The 19494-nt window shown below is 33.0% G+C and overlaps 2 protein-coding genes, 1 long non-coding RNA gene and 2 other non-coding genes across 9 annotated transcripts; 1 reads left to right on the forward strand and 4 right to left on the reverse strand.

Moving 5' to 3' along the window:
• The first annotated feature begins 833 nt into the window (after window positions 1-833).
• Window positions 834-905, forward strand: TRNAK-UUU. Its single transcript has one exon. It is a non-coding gene; the product is annotated as a tRNA-Lys (tRNA).
• A 4562-nt stretch (window positions 906-5467) lies between these two features.
• On the reverse strand, window positions 5468-6598 carry LOC123891199. Its single transcript, XM_045941041.1, has one exon. It carries the CDS (start codon window positions 6268-6270, stop codon window positions 5674-5676), a length of 597 nt encoding a protein of 198 aa, XP_045796997.1. The 5' UTR covers window positions 6271-6598; the 3' UTR covers window positions 5468-5673.
• Window positions 6599-6952: 354 nt separating this feature from the next.
• LOC123891200 lies at window positions 6953-11730 on the reverse strand. Of its 4 annotated transcripts, none has more exons than XR_006803003.1 (3): window positions 10620-11730; window positions 7554-9556; window positions 6953-7421 (listed from the first exon to the last, which is right to left on the reverse strand). It is a non-coding gene; the product is annotated as an uncharacterized LOC123891200 (long non-coding RNA). The 4 variants fall into 4 exon arrangements; XR_006803005.1 differs by having other exon boundaries at window positions 6953-7642; window positions 7968-9556; window positions 10620-11729; XR_006803006.1 differs by having other exon boundaries at window positions 6953-7642; window positions 8333-9556; window positions 10620-11728.
• On the reverse strand, window positions 11545-11647 carry LOC123893417. Its single transcript, XR_006803512.1, has one exon. It is a non-coding gene; the product is annotated as a U6 spliceosomal RNA (small nuclear RNA).
• Window positions 11731-12967: 1237 nt separating the features above from the next.
• LOC123888932 (serine/threonine-protein kinase D6PK-like) lies at window positions 12968-18116 on the reverse strand. 2 transcript variants are annotated; one of them, XM_045938100.1, is made up of 3 exons: window positions 17839-18116; window positions 15632-17037; window positions 12968-13937 (listed from the first exon to the last, which is right to left on the reverse strand). In XM_045938100.1, exons 2-3 carry the CDS (start codon window positions 16996-16998, stop codon window positions 13055-13057), a joined length of 2250 nt encoding a protein of 749 aa, XP_045794056.1. In that variant the 5' UTR covers window positions 16999-17037; window positions 17839-18116; the 3' UTR covers window positions 12968-13054. The 2 variants fall into 2 exon arrangements, with proteins under 2 accessions (XP_045794056.1, XP_045794057.1); XM_045938101.1 differs by lacking the exon at window positions 17839-18116 and adding an exon at window positions 17150-17581.
• Between the last annotated feature and the right edge of the window lie 1378 nt (window positions 18117-19494).

The following is a 19494-nucleotide window of genomic DNA, read 5'->3' on the forward strand; positions in this document are numbered from 1 at the left end:
TCTGAAACCATTTAGCTTGTAGAATGGTTGCACATAGTTGTATTCTGAAACCATTTTACTGGTAGAATGGTTTCAGTGAGTAATTTATTAATTGTGTTTGCTTCTGAAACCATTTATCTGGTACAATGGTTTCAGAGAGTTGTAATCTGAAACCATTTTGCTGGTAGAATGGTTTCAGTGAGTTGATGTAAGGTTGTGAAAAATGAGATTAAGGTAGTGAAAAATTGGGTTTTTTTTTCTGTGTCCAAATCAAACGAACCAAGTCTCTATTTGTAGAGAAAAAAAATTATGAATTTTGGTATAAAAAAAAAAAATTAATTTACAACGAAATAATTGAGTTCAAAGTATTAAATGGAAAAAAATCACGCCCAGCCGATCAGACAGCGACACGTGTCCTGCTTTTAAAAAGTAGATTCTTCTCTCTCCAGGGTGTAATCCTGTGTGGTGCACGCGCTGGAATCTGATGGATTCGGATGATCTGGGCTGTCTGATAGATCAGACAATCTTGATGAGATCAGATCTTGGCTGTCTGATGGAAATCAACGGTTTGGAACCATGGTCCTGCGGTACGCGCGCGACACTGGATCCGCGTCCATTGATGGTAATTTGGTTAATTAATTAAAAAGAATGGGTATTTTTGTCCAACTGAAAAGGTGCACCTTGCTAACTTAGACTCAACTGGGTCTAAGTTAGCAGCCCCCATATATATATATATATATATATATATATAAAATAACAAGAAGAAAAAAAACTTGAAACAAAGTTGGCTTGTTCTGTTTTTTGACAGTTGCGTATATATTATTAATAAAGCATCGGCAAAACATATACAACAAGCCGACTTAGCTCAGTGGTAGAGCGCGTGGCTTTTAACCACGTGGTCGTGGGTTCGATCCCCACAGTCGGCGTTTGTGTTTCTTTTTTGCAATAATTTCACGGCGAATTGTTAAATTCCATAGAAAAGTTAATCTGTCAAAAACATAAACTGATTCTACAAAAAAATAGTGAAACTTGATGATGTTTTTATTTTTAGTTTGATAATACAAACCATTTTTTGGCAATAAAACTCATACTCGCGGGTACTCGCCCAAACCATACCCGCTTTGACGGGGAAAACCCGAGTTGGCTGGGTTCGGGTTTTCCCCTATTTCAAAATATGGGTTTGGGGCGGGTAATTGGTACATTGATACTCACCCCGAATCCGGCCCCCGAACCCGCTCCGCTTATACTAAAAATTAGATTTCATCTCTTTTAAATTAGAAACGTTTAAATAATCTCTTAAATTACATTCATATATTTATTTTTTATTTTTAATTTGAGTATTAAACAAACCATTTTCTCAAATTCTTTTCTTTATTTAAAAAAATATTGTTGAGAGAAAATAATTTTAGACATTTAACTTTTTTTTTAATAAAAAAAATACTAAAATACAATCTAAATTATGTGGAAAGAGGCGTAATGGGATACCCGAAACCCGATGGGGATACCCGAAACCCGATGGGGATACCCGTTGGGTATGGGTTTGGGGTTATCATTTTTATCCCCGCTAGAATTTGGGATGAGTTTGCAGAAACCCGAACTTTATGGATTTGGGTTTGGAGAGGGCAAAACTCGTCCCCACCCTTTTGTCATGCCTACTTGTATGAAGTTCAACCATGCATAATATCTAAATTTCTTACCATTGAACCATATTTAATGGCTTTTTTCTATCCTCTTAATTGGGCTTCAATTCTTTTTTCAAAAAACAAAAAAGGAGAAAATAATTTATTTTTTTTTATAGGGTAAATTTAATCTACACTATTCCTCTTTCTTTCTACTTTTTTCTTAAATATAATTTGAACCATTTTATTTTTGATAAATAATTTGGTCCTTTTTAGCATAAATATTTTTATGATAAGTCTCTGTGAGCATAGCTCAGTTGTTCGAACCCTGATAACTTAAAAAAAAAAAAAAGTGTAATAATTTCCTTTTGGCTTAAATGCACTTTTGGTCCCCCTATTTTCAAAAAAATGAAGTTTTGGTCCCCCAATTTTAAAAATCAGTTTTTTAGTCCCCCTATTTTCATTTTTTTTTAGTTTTGATCCCCCATCCTATTTTGGGGTTAATTTTGTTGATGTGGCCTTGTAACTAATGTTGTGGCAACATTCATGTGGACAAATTTAATATTCATGTCATTATTATATATTTTTAAATTCAATAAAACTTTATTTATAAAATATTTTAATTATTAGAATTATATATTCAACTGAAATAATAATTGTTAAATCTTATAAAATATGAAATTTGAAACCTTAATTATCAAACCTTCAATTACTAGAATTTTATTCACCGTCAGAGAAAATCCTTCCTTACGGATTTCATCAATCCTATGGTTTCCGTTCAAACTCAACAATTTCTGGATTTTTAAAAACGAAAAGAAATTAGAGATGATTTTGTGTTTCAATAGAAATTACTCATACTCTTTAAACTATTTATGACTTTGGATGGGTTTGAATGAAAACCCAGAAATTGTTTTAAGTTTGAAGTTGAATTCTAGATTGGTTTTATATAAAGTTGAATGATGATATGCATTAGTGGCAATGCCACATTAACAAAATTAGCCTTAAAATGGAATGGGGGATCAAAACTCAAAAAAAAATAAAATTGGGGGATTATAAAGTTGGTTTTTAAAATAGGGGGACCAAAACTTCATTTTTTTGAAAATAGGAGGATCAAAAGTGCATTTAAGTCTTTCCTTTTTTATTAAAACCAAGTGGTTTGTTGTATCATGACGTAAAGAAAACACAAATACCTACCCAAATTTCAACCCTCGGTCTATGAATGCTACTCTTCTATTAATTAACTTATAAATAAATACCAACCTTATAAAAATTGAGACAAATATTGATTATAGAATTGATAGAACGAAAAATATGATGACAATGAATATGTATGAACATTTTATATAATGATCTAACGATAACCTATTAGCAACTAATTAACACTACCTTAAACTAGAACATCGACCCGTGCGGTGCACGGGTCTGATTAGTTGTAAGATATAAAATAATTAAATAAAATATGATAATTTCAATAATGTAAGGTATATGAAAAAAGTTGAGTAACATTAAACGATAGTTCAACAATAATTTTGGATAAATATTCATACAAAGAAAATTATGTTATATTACGGAAGACTTCCTTATAAACCACATTCGAAGTCTTAGTCGTATCTTCACCGTCGTCATCGATGATCAATATTTTTAATCATTTTCTAGAAGTAACTCTTGAAATTGCAAGATACAACTGACCATGTGAAAACACTGGCGACAGAAGATATATCCCAACATGCTTTAAAGATTGTCTCTGACTCTTATTAATAGTCCTCAAAAGAAATCATTATAGGAAATTGTCTCCGTTGAAATTTAAAAGGAATTCCCACGTCCGTTGAAATTACTTCCTGAAATAATTTTTCCTTCAAAAGCACGTTTTCTCAATCTCGTAATAATAAGTCTTGTTCCATTGCATAGTCCTAAATTTTGATTCAAATTCCTTAATAGCATAACTGGAACTCCAACTTTAAGTCTCAACTTGTGATTTGGAAGTCCCGACGTAGAAATCGTGTTCAAAAATTCGGGAGTATGAACATCATCCACTGTTTGACCGTCTACATTTTGTGTGAGCTGAGTATCATATCTTAAATATGTTTTTTCTTCACCAGGAATTAAATCCAACATATAATCATTTATTGCGTCGACTATTGAATTTTTAGGAGCTAATATAGCTCTATTTTTGAAATACGTTATATCGTTCATGTTTTGTAAAAGTTGGGGATAAGTGCTTTCAACGATAGAAGCAAGAGGATCACCTGAATTTCGAATCAATAAATCTGATTGAATGTCAAGGTCTAAAGCATCGTCGTTGTCATCTTCAATTTCTCCATCGCCAACACCCAAAACCCATTCAGAAAACAATCTTCTTTGATCCGGAAAGGTTATGATACATTGTTAGCAAAAGAAACAAACGTGAATCAGTGATTTTTTTCGTAATTAATAATATAGTCACGTTGATATATACCTGGAGTTAACTACTATTTGCATAAATATCACATTGATATATATTTGCAGTAATACGACCAACCATACTCCTCAACATGAACAAACTTTTAAGTTCATAAAGACATAAAAAAAAGTAAATTTTTTTAGCATGTTTAGTTAAAAAAAAATAACTTTTAAGTCCAATGATTTTTTTTTCTTTTAAAAATCTTTTAAAGCATACCAGCCATGCGTTAAATAAATATTATTGTTAATTTTTTCGACTAATACTTCAAATTGATTCGCAAACGGATCTACCAAAGTTGCGAAATGATAAATTTCGTCTAAAAAATCAGCATAAAACATCTTCGGAAGCATCACTGCACCCTATAAAATCAATGAACAATAGAAATGTTAGGAAAAAAGAAATTTGAGTTTTTTCTATTTAACAATGTTCTATGAAATGATGAATACTGCATATTATTTATTCCTTGTTAAGTATCAATCTAAATCTAAATATAATAAAAATCATTCACTAAATGCAAAATTGTGTCGTGTGTGAAAATCCTAATATCAATACTCGGTATCATAATTTTAATAGAAATAACATATAAAATAAAATTAAATACAAATAATTGAGAATTTTGGTGTAAAAAACAATCTATTAAAAAATTTGGAACTATACTAACTTTGGTTACGCAAAACTCAACGCAGTAGGTCCAATATCTAATTTGCAATTCATTAACCAACTTCTCCCGATCAGATAAAGGATTGAGATTCAAATTATCTGTTTATATATATATATATATATATATATATATATATATATATATATATATATATATATATATATATAAAGTTAGCATAAAGTTTTAAAACAATATCGATTTCAGGAATAAAGATAATAAATCACAAAACAAAATGAAAGTTTATACACACCTCTGAGTAAATTAAGTCGAATTGTGGTGAAGTTGTTAACATGAGACATTGAAATGTGAAAGATTTTTTTTTAATAGATTTCAATATTGTTGAAAGTGTTATAGTATGAGAATATATATATATAATTTTCCAAATCACACGTGATAATAACTTTCTAAATCTCACATGATAATTATTCTCTAAATTTATTATCCGGTAGAAAAAAAACATTGATCAGGAAAGACATAAAAATATTTCGACATGAATAATATAGTCAACAATAATTTTGATATGATATACTTTTAAAATTGATGGTGCTTATCAATTATTGCACATAATTTTATTCACAATTGGTATACTTGCCATAGTGGTTGGAAATATTGCTTTGCATTAAAGGGTTGTGGGTTCAAATCTTAGTCAAGACAAAATTGTATTATTTTTTAATAAAAATTGCAAGATAAAATTGAGGGAAAACAGGAAAAACAAATTAGGGTTTAGAGTTTGGTTGTGTATACAAGCTTATAATATAAAAGATAATATTCAACTAATTCTAATAAATGTCAAACTATCTCTAACAAAAATTATTCATTCTCGTTCGTAAAGTCTAACTCAATTATGACTTTATCGAGATTGTTAGGCTGAACATTTTCCGTAGTTACTCAGATTTGAATCAGAAATCTCTCGTTAGTTTGGAGTACGAAGTTTTAGCAGTGTTTGTCACTTGTCTACGTACAAAAGAAGATAATCAAACAATCTCTAGGCCATCAGCTCCAAACTCACAATGGCCAACTAGTGGAGCCAATTCTTTGTTACAACAGCAACAAGCATCATCCTCAACCTCAAAAACGTAGTGATTAACCCATAAAACAGCATGCATTAAAACTAATGGCACAACACAAGCTAAAGTAACTGCAAGACGAATCCCTGCATCAGTCAAAATCAATTGTACAATTGTCGCAAACACTAACAAACCCAATACAAACCTTTTATCTATTCTTCTATGAAGCAATAAATTGTTGGGACATGCTTTTAGTAGTAAATGATAAATGGTTATCACATAGGTCATTATAACCAACAAAATCAATGATGTTTTATGATAAGGAATGAGGATTATGAAGAGTATGATCCACATAAAGAGTGTGTAATATAGTGCAAGGTTTTCTAAATTTCTTATGATGCGAATTGCTGCAGCTTCGGATGTCAACGGAATGCTAAATGGCCAGTAAATTTGGAAATCAGTGTAGAGCTTTTCATGATGGTTTTTCGGTTGGTAAGTTTCAGAAATTGATGAAGGTGTTGTTGATATGGTTTGTGTTCTATGTGTAGCTCCAAGCTTTGCCATAACACACTTTGAAGTGAAAACTGAATTTTTTTGAACAAATCTAGGCAAGAAGGGTTGAATGTCCCGGTAGATCGTTGCAGCAAGGTCACTCGGTGGATGACAATATTTGTCGAGTATTTAAGTGGTTTGCTGAAAGCTCAATTAAAAGATGAAAATTAAAAACCTCCCATGTTACATGAAAAAACTAGAAAAATTTGTTGTGAAAGTGAGGAAACTAGACAATTATATGTGAGATGAAAATATTGTTTATTTAATGTGAATATGTACAAGATCTGTACATATATAGAATTTGAATTTTTGGTGCATATATAGACAGAAGACCTTTTGTCATGGAAATTTCATGATGAACAAAATCCAAAATATTGAAACCTTCTTTGATGTTTCTAATGTTGCTTTCATTCAATTGTTGGGGTCCACATGACTGCATTCAAATTACTGTACTCTAACTACTTAAAGAAAAATGCCACATTTTTGCAATGAATCACTACATTACTTTTGTTTGTATTACAGAAACAAACATTAAAGGATAATGATCAGCTGAATGTTCATTCCAACCCTGAATTATTAGTAAAGTTGAGTAATTTTTAAATGAAATAAGTTTTATTTCAAAAGGAATATTTGCAACTCAAATAGTCACCACCATAAGTAGTTACCTGAGAAACAATTGCAACACTAAGCCTTAAATATCTAGCTACTATTTTACTATGTTAGAGGTTGAATTTGCTTTTCCTATAAGCAATAGAGTGTTAGATCTTTTTATTAGCTTTCAAATGGAATAAATAACACAGCTCAAGATTTGATATTTTCTATGAGCATTGTTCAATATAGCATTTTGTCCACGTTTACATACGACTTTTCTACTTAAGATCTTTTGCCAAAAAATGTTTAAGTCTAGATATCTTTGAAACTCGTAACCATTGTTAGCAATCAAAAGATGTTTATTTTGTTTCAAAATGACAACAAGAAGCAGATTCTGATTGTAATTGCAGATATACATAATTGAGGTTGCTTACCAACAAAGGGAAAAACGATTCACTAAGCAAATCACACAACCAAATTCACTAATCCAAAGTAACTCTTAATTCAATAACATAAACATTTCATGAAAGCAAAGCAAATATCTGCTCTTGAAATAGTTTCGCCTGCTGGACCTGGTTGAATCTCAAAGGCATGCAAATTGGATCAATCCATGAATATTGAAAGACATATGCTGCATATTGATTCATGTTTTTGACAGGTGTAGTAGATAAATGATAAAGCGTGAAAAGAACAAGACCCCTTACCAATTTTTAAGACAATGAATGAAGCAATATTTGAAGATCTTTCTCCATATCAGATCGGAAAATGCAAGCATGATGAGTCAAGGGATTTCCTATTCAAGACTGATCATTAGCATTAGCACAACAAAGCAACAAAAGATAAAAACATACAATCATGCCTACATGTTTTTCTCTGCAACATGTTCAGTCCTTAAATTACTTTAACTAAATGATATACACATAAACCAGAGCAAAACTGCAAAAGTGAAATCAAGTCACAGAAAGGAAAAACCAGATATCCAATGTTCTTTTGATCCATCATTTTTGAATCATTCTTCATCACTTGTAAAGTCCTTTAATGGTTAAACTTATAGAATATGATGTCTCAATAAGAAGTTGGATATCGGGGATGTATCCAAAAAGTTGAAAGTTGTATACCATTACTCAGCTATAGCCAATGTCATAGTGCTGCATAATTTTGGGTATGACGTTCCATACATACAACAAACTAAATTCCCAATGAACAAATGCAAATATCGACGTGCAGGCGTCAGTGTTTCATAGGGCAGATCTATAATAGAAGAATTTCCATCAATGAAATCTTTCACATAATCAAGCATAAGAGAAACTGCACATTATAGAAAAATTTCAATTCGTATATTCCCCTAAAATAGCACCTCTCTATTTCCTCTGTAATCAAGATTTACATTACTTTTATGTGAAATAAGCCAGATTTTCATGTGACAATTGAAAATTCATGTAATGCATAAACAAGGGTTAGTAAAAGAACACAGTTTCATTACCTAATCTAGGATATTAAGATACAAATTTGAATATGATAGGGGGCTATGACGATTTCCAGTTAGAGATGGAGAACTGCTGAAGAAATTTCCAGTTAGTATAACTGATCTGAACGGTTCGCAAAGAATAGTAACACGACAAGGTTGTGTGCATTAGAGTTCAGCTTCCTTCTGATATGGGTGACAGTGGCATCCCCAAGAAAGTGTACCAAGTTCCATGGCAGCTATTATGCCTTTGGAATTGATGCAATTGACGACAACGACTGCATCAGATTTTACATCGACTCTTTGGAGTTTTAGGTCTTTTGCTATTTGGAATCACAATCTCACTCCCAAAGCACGACTTCAACTGTCAGATTCCAAAGGGAGTTGGCTACTTGGTGAATGGTGATTGAAGCCAGCATGATTCCTAGATTTCCACAATTTCCACAGAATTATGCAGATTAGTTGAGTTGCACCTGCACATGTCAACCATTTCACCAGTAGAAAAACAGTGAAACTTAAATAACAGAGAAGGAAGTGTACTAGGGCAGAAAGAGTTCTTATTTTTTGTATAAATGAAAATTTAATTACAAGAGTGCACTTGTCTGAGTATTTACATGTGATATAATACAAAGTAAATTATACTAATGCTCATTACTCTATTGATCACAATCACGGATATGGATTCCGTGCAGCCAATGAGTTTACATCATTGGATTTCACACTAGTCTTTGATTTCAAGATAAATGTGCAATTTAGGGATTAATCTGATCCGTCAGTGTAAATTAAATAACTGTGTGACTGTATTGTCTCTCTTCAGAGCAATAAATGGTAATGCTCACCTAAGCTCTACTACTAATTCTTATACATGCATATTTCATTTACTTGGAGGCAATCTACATTTCAATAAATAAATCCAAAGTCTGTTTAGTAGTAGAGGAAGATTTAAAGAAGACGAATTCTATTGCTTTGCTACACAAGATTCAAGATTGTCCTTTGCCTGTTTCTCATAATTATTCAGCGTCCTACTCAATGCTTAGTGCTCCACTCAGAAATTGTTAGAAAATTAAGAGATTAAAAAATTTACTAACACAAAAACTTACACATTTTTAAGACTTAGGAATTATTTTTCCAATTTTTATTCATAACGAAGTACATAAAGCATGAACAGAAAGGCTCGAGGCATTCCTCGTCCATATTCTTTATCCCACTATATAAGCTACTGTACTCCCACAAGATTGTGTGCTTTAGGGTCTGTTTGGTTCGAAATAGAAGGAGGGGAGGGGAGGGAAGGGGAGGAATTTTAATGGAGGGGAGGGGAAGTGAGGGGAGGGGAGGATAATATTTATGTTTGGTTCAAAGAATAATGCTAGCAACACACTCTTTAACAAACACACTCCAACACACTCTTTTTTATTGGTTGAAATTCACATGGGTCCCATAAAAAAATATGGACCCATATAACTTTTATGGGACCCACATAAATTTTAACCAATAAAAAAGAGTGTGTTAGAGTGTGTTTGTTATTGGAGTGTGTTGCTAGCACTCCTCTTGGTTCAAAAGAGGGGGAGGGGAGGGGAGGTGAGAGATTTTTACTAAATATGTGTTTGGTTCACAAGGGGAGGGGAGGGATTCTAAAATTAATTTACTTTTTTATCCTTGTCATCTTTACAAAATCTCAACATTTTAAAATTATTCAGTATTCACTACATAAACAATTAAATATGAAAACTCAATAACCGAAAACTCCAGAAATAATCAAATGCAAAATTCTAACAAAATTTTTTATGTTCAAAAATATTAGAGCACTTCTAAAATATAATGTGTAGAATATGAAAAGTGTTCATTTTATTATATATAAAAAAAAAGTATTCATCCAAAAATGTTGTAGGATAGGTAAAAAATAAAAACAAGTATCTTGTAAAAAAAAAGTACATTAAAACAAAAAAATAAAAATAGTACAGGAAAAAAATAAACACAGGATGTTGGCAACGTAAAAAAAATGGCAACAAGCAAATAACTTAGTATGATTTAATATAAATTTTAAAAGGAAAGTTTTGGTATTTTCAAATAAATATGAGGATAATTATGTCAATGTAATTAAAATTATAATAATTCATCTCTCCTCACCTCCCCTCCCCTCCAAATCCCCCCAATTTGGGGGGAAGCAAAAATTGGTCATTGGAGGGATTTTGCTCACCTCCCCTCCCCTCCTCTCCCCTCATAAAATTTGAACCAAACACAAAACATTTAAAATATTCCCTCACCTCCCCTCCCCTCGCCTCCAAAAACCCCGAACCAAACATACCCTTAGAGTTCAGCGAGTGACAGTGGCATCCCCAAGCTGGTGCCTCATTCGCTCTCTGCAGTCCTGGATTACTGGTTCCACGGAAACTATAATGCCTTTGGAATTGATTCAATTTACCACTAACAACGGCATCAGATTTTACACTGACCCGGCCCTTTGGAGTTTTAAGCCTTTAGCTATTTGGAATCTCCATCTCTATCCCAATAGGCTTACTCATGATTCCGAGTTTTTACACACAGGATTATGCAGAATAATTGATACACTACACATGTTAACCATTTCAGTAAACAAAATTCTATAATAAATTATGCTAGCAACAAACTCCTCTTCTATAATTATATTAGATCTTTAGCTAATAGTACAAACTTTATACAATTACCACCAAATAGAGTTACAACAATAATCAACATTAAAGCAAGTATATACAGTAATATTAACCAACACAAAGCATTGGCTACATCATGAATGAAATTCCTAACTAACAACCATGAATAGCTAAATATAAAGTAAAATTTCCTGGAATATGATTATCAATCAAATTCATATTCATATTCATAATAGCCACTCAAGACTTGGCTAAATTCATATTAATTAACCAAATCATAGAGGCTATAAATTAGGGTTCCAACTTCCAACAATATGATTAGCAATTGTTTTCCTGGAATCATTTAATGTTTTTCCTATCAGAAAATTCAATTCAAAACTAAATTTAATCATCAAAATAAACAAGAAAAAGTGTTGTAACAATTTGCTGGGAATACACTCCCCCCATTTTCAAAACTGTCATAAAAACCTAATAGCAGCAAAAAGATTCAAGAACAGTAAAAATCTAATCAGAAGCATGAAAGGAAAACAGAAAACAAAAACGCAAAATGAAATGCAGAAACGTATCTGAACGGAGAGAAATCGAATTCAAAAACGGCAAAAAAAATTGGACCATTTCTCGATTTGTGCGTGTCATCCTTGCGCAGGGGCCATGCTAATCTTCTCTGTATCGTTCCAATTTTATCGGATGTCCCCGAGGGGACAAACCATTTGGTTCGCTGCTTCTATATAAACACTGAACAACGCAGAGATGCAGCCGATGTGGGACTAAAAGAATGCAAGTAAACATAACATGCAAGTGAGTCCTATTTCAACATAACCTTAGATGGTTAACACTATTTTATTTTATTTTTTTAATGCAATCTCAACAATAATGATATATGTTATAAAAAATGATTTTTAACATGATACGTGAATTTTTTAAGAAAAACAATAGGGACTAAAATTAAAAACTGAAAATTTAGATAACCAAAATTCGAAAAAAAAATATTTAGAGTACTAAAAATTACAAATCTTCTAACAAATGTTATTTTATACACATTGGTCAAAGATCAAATTCATCTTTAAATACCTCATTTGTAACATATTCAGTTGTTGGAATTGATTATTAAAAATATGATAAAATCTATCACCAATTTGGTAGCTAAAATTTGTCATTAAATAGAACACAAAAAAATGGTCATTAAATTAGTTTTTATTCCTAAAAATATTATAACATCGATTAAATTTAAAGAAATAGCACAAGAAATGCTTACAAAGCACGAGTCTACTCTAAAGAGAAAAAGAGTCGACATGACATCAAAAAGAATCAATGATTGTATTGCAATGTTAGCATAGTATCAATAGCAAGGTAAACGTCTTTCGCGTTGTTAAAATTGCTCAGTCCCCGATAAAATGTGGTAACTTATCAGAAGCTTTTTTTTTCTTTCAAGTAGCCTAGAGGCTAGGAAATCCACCTTAAAGGTGAATAAGTAGTGTCCCGGGTTCGAACTCAGGCTCCTGCACATATAGTATGATGTCCCTACCAACTGAACTAAGTTCACGGGCGTGTTTTTAAATAGTGTATTTTAACATATTTGAACATATAAAAATGATTTGAGAAATTATATTTTTTCAATGTCTTGGTTTAAAGAGCAAAAGAGAAAGACGTTATAATGTGAGGTCCTCTCCATTTTTTCTCTCCATTTTTTTTTCATTACTATAGTTTTGAAAAGTTATAATGTGTATAGAAAATAATTGGAACAACTAAATGTCACATATTATGATGTTTATATTCCCAAAACTTTGATAATAGATGAAATAGAGAAGATAAAAAATGAAGAGGATCTCGACTCTCGTTACGTAGACTCTAGAAATAAGACCTTAAAAATGTTATAAAGAGCTAGAAAAGTAGTATCTAGATTCTGTATTAAGAAACTAGATCATGGATATGAACTCTGGTATTAATAAAAGGCATCATTCATCCTACCCTAAACTATAATTTCCAACTGAAAATTAATTCTCCTATTATGACTAAACTGAAATACATGATAATGCACCTTCATCTTTTGTAAAATTAATTAATTAACTGATAATGCAAGTACAATACAAATAAGACTAAGGAATCCAAACTAAAAGAACTCAAAGTCAAGATATTTACCACCACCAGACTTCACCTCATTATTACCAACCATTTTCTTACTATTGCTCCCAACCCCAACAGTATTATTAACTGCTTCAAACTTTGCCGGTTGTTCACTTTCCATCGGTCTTGGAATTTCCGGCGGCGTGCTGCACCTAATCAGCGCCCAGTTCACGCCTTCAAAGAAAGGATGCTGTTTCAGCTCAGTTGCACCCCTCTTCACTCCAAGACGGTTCTGCGGCTCCTTCACCAGCAAACCACGGATCAGATCACGGCTGGCATAACTTGTAGCCGGAGATTCGGGAAACTTTAGCTGCTGCCCTACTACATTAAACAGTGTAGCTCGGTTTCCTGATCCTTTGAAAGGGGTTTTACCATACAACAACTCGTGCAAGAATATGCCAAATGTCCACCAATCAACTGCACTTCCATGACCTTCTCCTTTGATAATTTCAGGGGCAAGATACTCGTGAGTGCCAACGAAGGACATTGACCGAGCAGTTGTAGGCTCAGCAAGAAGTTCCGGAAGTGCGCTAGTTGTCAGCCCGGGATCAGCTTTAGGCTTCCGTGATTTTTTGTTTTTTTGAGGGAAAAGCTTAGGCATAAAACAGGAAGGCTGGATGCATACAGATGTAGGCTCGATACAAGCAGGCTGGACACAGAATGCACCACCACCTGCCCGTTTTGAAGGATCTCCGTCGTGAGTTCTGATAAGGGTAGGTGAAACAACACATCTAAGAGAAAGATCGAAGTCCGAGAGCATTATGTGACCATCTTCTCGGACTAGTACGTTTTCCGGTTTAAGGTCACGATAAACAACTCCAAGCATGTGAAGATATTCAATTGCCAACAGGACCTCTGCAGCATAAAAGCTAAATACAAAGAATGTCAGCTATTTTAGTTTACGCAGGGAAGAAAAGGTACATTTTCCACAACTACACCATAAACATGAAAAATTATATATAGATATCTTTGTCGATCAATATAAATAATACACTACTCTATCTTTCTACTGTTATAGAATTCAAAGAGAAACAACTCTCTTACAGTGCCTTTGCCTCGATCTATTTGATAGAATAAACTTAGGCTAGACACATCATAAAGCAATGAGAATTTACTAGGTCCTAAAATATAGAAAAATGTTATACTTTGAAGAACTGAAATGGAGCCTAAAAAAGTCTAGGTACTAAATTTAAGTGAAGCACTATTTTATCACTCGGAAAGAAATCAGATATAATAAGAATTTATATCTATAAATAAATGTATAAGACAGATTAACTATAGATCCATTGTTCACTAATTTCCTATTAAAAAGCAAACTGCATGGAGGGCCAAAAATAGGAATTTTTGCACTTCAGGAGATTGGAAGCAAGATGAAAAAGGAAAAAATAAGCACTTTTGTACTTTTCCTCATTTTATAATCTACATCTTTTCAGATGAAACCATACCTTGAACTTTTAATGGACCTACTAAAAATATTTTTGTGGAAACTCTACCTACTAAAACGTTCGACTCAAGCTAACGGCAAATACGTCTGAATGACATATAATTATCAAGTATTATGATGTGGTCCTGACTATTTGCATTGCTTGAACTGCAAACAATAAGTCTCCTACTAGGGGACCCACAAGTGACACCAGCTGAATGAGAAGTATGTGTGACAAATAGGATCTGGATTCCCTACAGTAGAAAATGCGTGCATTAATTGATCTCAGCCATTGATTTGAGATTGGCCGACTCACATTACACATTCACTAAATTACCTTTAAACAATATACACCTATAACTTGAGATCGAACGGGCAAGATTAATTACTGTGTGATGCATTTAATGCTTTTAATCCGAATTCCAACAAACAAAGATACTTCATCAAAGAACAGTAACTTGAGATAACCTATGCTAACTTCTTTTTTTTATTGACCTAGGTTTAACTGCTAATATAGAATTTTCACAACTTTTCAACTTCATTGATTGTGATTAGGATGCATTAACCCCATTAAATATGGTTGAATGAAATGAAGCAAATTATTTTCGATTGCAACACTCTTCCAGAAAAAGCATACACATCAATCGGAATCAATTTTTTTGGTAAGTTATGGTTGGGTAGGTTCAAATATTAAATCAAAACAGCTGCCTATTGCCAAAACATACAAGACTCAAACATGCAACGCGATGAAGAAATTAGTAATTGAAAAACAATGTTCTTCTACTTCGTAATGGTTAATGAAAATAGCTTATACTTGTAGTATTTAGTGTCCACTTGAGGTTGTACGGATTAAGAATTTTTTCTTAAGCGATAAATCATAAAGCAACTCAATTGAACATCGACACTTCTTTCTATGGTTTATTTTCTTTTAAAGCCTAAGAAATCTTAAAAAGTGACACCTTATGGAATATGAAAAACATCATTTATCTAGGGAATGCATGGAAAGGAAAGGTAATTGCATAAATGACGCATTGAATTACATAATTATGTATGGACACGTATAAAGATCATTGACCACAAAAACATAACTTTGAGTAATTTAGACCGAAAGCATTCAAACCAATTAAGGTACAAACATACCGTGCAGCATATTCCGAGAAATGTTTCCCTGGTTGCCGTTGTCTTAAAGTGTGTAGATCACCACCGGGACAGTATTCCATTACCAAACATGAAAACCTGTCAGTCTCAAAATGAGTATACAACGTAGGCAGAAATGGATGGTCAAGCAACTGCAATATCTCCCTTTCGGTCTGTGCCCTAATCAGCTTCTTTCTGGCAGCTAGGGATGCCTTGTCCATAACTTTCATTGCAAAATAACACCGAGTTGCACTCAGCTCAGAGAGATACACACTTCCGATATCACCACAACCAAGTCGTCTGAGTAACTTAAAATGACTCATGCCCAAAATTCCATCCCGTGCTCGGACAGCAAGGATAGCCTTCCACCTAGGATCATTTCCTTTGTGTGGTTTATTGGCACTGCCAGTGATGTTACTCCAGTTGCTGTCATCACTTAGACCACTGCTATCACTTGCTCGACTAGCACTAGTTTTTGCACTCTCAAGTGAATCCCCTCTTACACTTCCTTTAATACTATCACAATTCCTGTCTATACTAATCATGCCATCACTAGTGAACGCATCGCTGCGATATGTACTCGCACAACTATTAGCAATGCTCATTGTTCTGACAACACTACTACTGTCAATACTACTAAGTGGACTGACATTTTCACTTGGAGGCAAAGAAGAATCCCAAACACATTCTTTCTCTTCAGAATCTAGGGGAGGTAGAGAGTTTTCAGTATTCTGTGATGCACAAGCGCCTGAAAATGGTGCGACTAAGTTTCCTGTGTCCCCATTTGATTCTTCAACCGTGTTTTCTGAAGGAGAAACAACAGCTAGGCTTGGTTTCTTAGTGAGATTACGAATTGAAAGATCTTCTAGGAAAGGACCCTTCAAAGACATGTTCTTCGTTAAGCATCCAGCCTCAGATTTGTTTTGAGCTACTGGTACAAAAACCGTTCGCATGAGATCAGTATCGATAGGTTCTGAGGGGTGAGTAGCACCAGCAAATGAACTTGGATCGATTTCCCCAAAAGAATCACTGCTGCTCTTCAATGTCTCAGTATCAGGTTCTGGTAAAGAGGCTTTTCCACATTCTTGCGAGGACTGTGTATCGAAACCCATATCCTCCGTTACCAAAACAATTCTTGCATTTGACAACTGCGCCACTTCCCTAATGGAGGCCAGACGCGTCATAGGACCATCCTGTGCTTTTGAAAACTGATTCAATTCTCTTGCTGAAACCGCACGCACACATGAAACATCTTTCCCCGTTAGTCTCTGACCGCCAGCTTCTCTTATTACAGCTGTGTGTGCATCAGATACCTCAAACACAACAGGCAAGGTCCGAGGAAGTACCTTTGGCTCTGCAACCCTCTCCATATCCCAATATATCACATATCATCAAACAACTTAATATTCCTGCAAAAAAACAAAAGTAGCTAATAAAATTTAATAAATATTAACCAAATATCAATAATGAACAAGTGGTAACTCAAACAAAATTAAATGAGTAAATTATATCTTTAACTACCTAACCTAACATATGAAATTTCATCAAAATCATGAGCAATTTCATTTTTTTTAAAACTCTGTATCCAGACCTAGGACCGACTAATCCGAGGGGATCAATCCCACCGCCCACTTGCGGGGGTAAAGCCAGGTTTTTTATATCTCTAAGGACTAGCCCACTGAAATTGCCACCGGGGGAATCGGACCTGAGACCTTGAGAGGAGCACACTCCAAGGTCTCAAGCCACCACCACTAAGCCAACCCAAATGGGTTTGGTGAGCAATTTCATTAAAAGCTAACATAAGAAGAAAATCAAATAAAACAAACAAGGTATACTTTTCTCGGTAGTGTGGCTGCTGAAAGCACAAACACCATTATAAATTAATCAACATAAAAAAATTAAAAAATAAATAATAAAAAAAACTCAATTAGAAGCAAGAAGCATTGTGCATCAGAAATAATAAACATCATTAACCACGCGCCTTGTATAAAATCCATTTCACAATATTGATACAGCTTAAGATACATACAAAGGAGTTCAAATCATACAAAAAAAAAATAACACAAATAGGGCAAAATAATAAAGAAAAAAAAACTAAAATTGCCACAAGAAAAAAAAAAAAAAAAAAAAAAAAAGTGAAACAAATAGAGATCTAGGGACCCAAAAGGAAAAAAAATAAAGCATAATAGGAAGAAATGAGAGAGACCCACCATTGAAATGAAGAAGATGAAAAATGGGTAACCCTTTGTTTCTTCCTTCTAATTGTATCTTCTTCAATGTTCCACAGACAAAACAAAACAAAACAACACACTTTGAAAGTGTGAAACAAACAAAGAATGGTTTAGAGAAGAAAAACAACAAAGCATGAAAGAACAGTGCAATGGTGGTGCTTTTCTTGTCTTGTGACTGATTTTGGTACTAAAGTGTCGTCATATGAGATACTGATGATTGTGTTGCTTTTGCTTTTTCTCTTTTTCTATTTTCTTTCTTTTCAATTTTTTGAATTTCTTGTTTTTATTTTTTGACTTTTTTTATTAATGTTTTTTTCTTCTTGGACAATTCAGCCGCAAGTTAATTAAAGTTTTTCACTGGAATAAAATTTAAATTCATTTTAAGAGAAATCTATTGATTATTTTAATTTATTAATCACTTTAGTCTAATTAGGGTGATTTATTTTTTTCTTTTTTTCTTTTTCTCATAAAAAAAAAAGGGTGATTTATTTTTTAAATTTTGATTTAAATGAATGGGAAGAAAGAAAGTTGAGAGTACTACTGACTGGTTTGTATTGTGGGACACAATGGAGGGAATGTGGGTCCCAATATGTTCCTTCTTTGAGGTACATTGCTTTTCAAAGGTGGTGCCGTGGTGGGACTGCAAAAAAAATGAATGGATGAAACAAAAACCAAAGAAAGTGAGTGATGAGGAGGAATGGGCAACTCAACTGCAACCCATTTTCAAGGATCTCATTTTTATGAATAGGTACACCAAGGAAACAATGTACCTTCGCAGTTGAAAAGGGATCGAATCGTAAATATCTTTACTAAGTTCAGTGTCAATTCCTACTGAATTAATTGTTGATTGATTAAAATGATAATTTTTTGCTTATGTATGAGATTGAGTGGAATATTAAAAGGGGAAATGCGAGTATAAAAAGGGAAACTTCTTTAAAGATCATAAATATATATAATTGTATGAAAATAGGTAGAGTCGACATTTAAAAATTGAAATATTTACTTTTTTAATAAGGTGAGCACTCCGGTACACATATTATGTGGATGTGTATCGGTACATCGTTGATGTGTATAATTTTAATTGGTCCACATATAATGATAATTTAACAAGTCATTTTAAAGATTTCTTTAAATAGAAGTTTCCTAAATTACTCTTTTAGTTTACAAAAATTTCAAATTGGGGATTATTGTAATTTAGAAACCTTAAAACATGTTTCCATAATTTCAAAAGAAATCAAAATTCCTTAAACATGTCTCTTTCTCTCTCTCTCTCTCTCTCTCTCTCTCTCTCTCTCTCTCTCGTGTGTCTTTGTTCTCGTTTTTTTTTTTTTTTGGATACTTATTTTTAGGGATTTAATATGCGTATTTTTTTTTTTACATCAATTTCTTTTATTTTTTGAAAGTATAGCACCCCTTGAATTCATTCTGATGCCTTTCTTTAAGAACAAAAAATTATGATGTCTTTCTTTCAATTTCTTTCAATTTCTCATAAAGTTCATATTTTTTTTCATATCTCAATTTCGTGGTTTTTCAATTTTTGGGTGTTGGATTTTTTTGTTTTAGGTTATTAGGGTTCATAGAAAATTGTCCTTATTTTTGTTTTTGCAAGTGGGTTACAGTAAAACACAAAACTGA

Source organism: Trifolium pratense, linkage group LG6, assembly GCF_020283565.1.
Source record: "Trifolium pratense cultivar HEN17-A07 linkage group LG6, ARS_RC_1.1, whole genome shotgun sequence".
Classification (NCBI taxonomy): Eukaryota; Viridiplantae; Streptophyta; class Magnoliopsida; order Fabales; family Fabaceae; genus Trifolium; species Trifolium pratense.

Coding starts and splice junctions, on each gene's coding strand:
- LOC123891199 (XM_045941041.1), bottom strand. CDS start 6,270: ATGGCAAAGCTTGGAGCTACACATAGAACACAAACCATATCAACAACA.
- LOC123888932 (XM_045938100.1), bottom strand. CDS start 16,998: ATGGAGAGGGTTGCAGAGCCAAAGGTACTTCCTCGGACCTTGCCTGTT. Junction 13,938..15,631: donor TTCTCGGAATATGCTGCACG/GTATGTTTGTAC, acceptor CTTTGTATTTAG/CTTTTATGCTGCAGAGGTCC.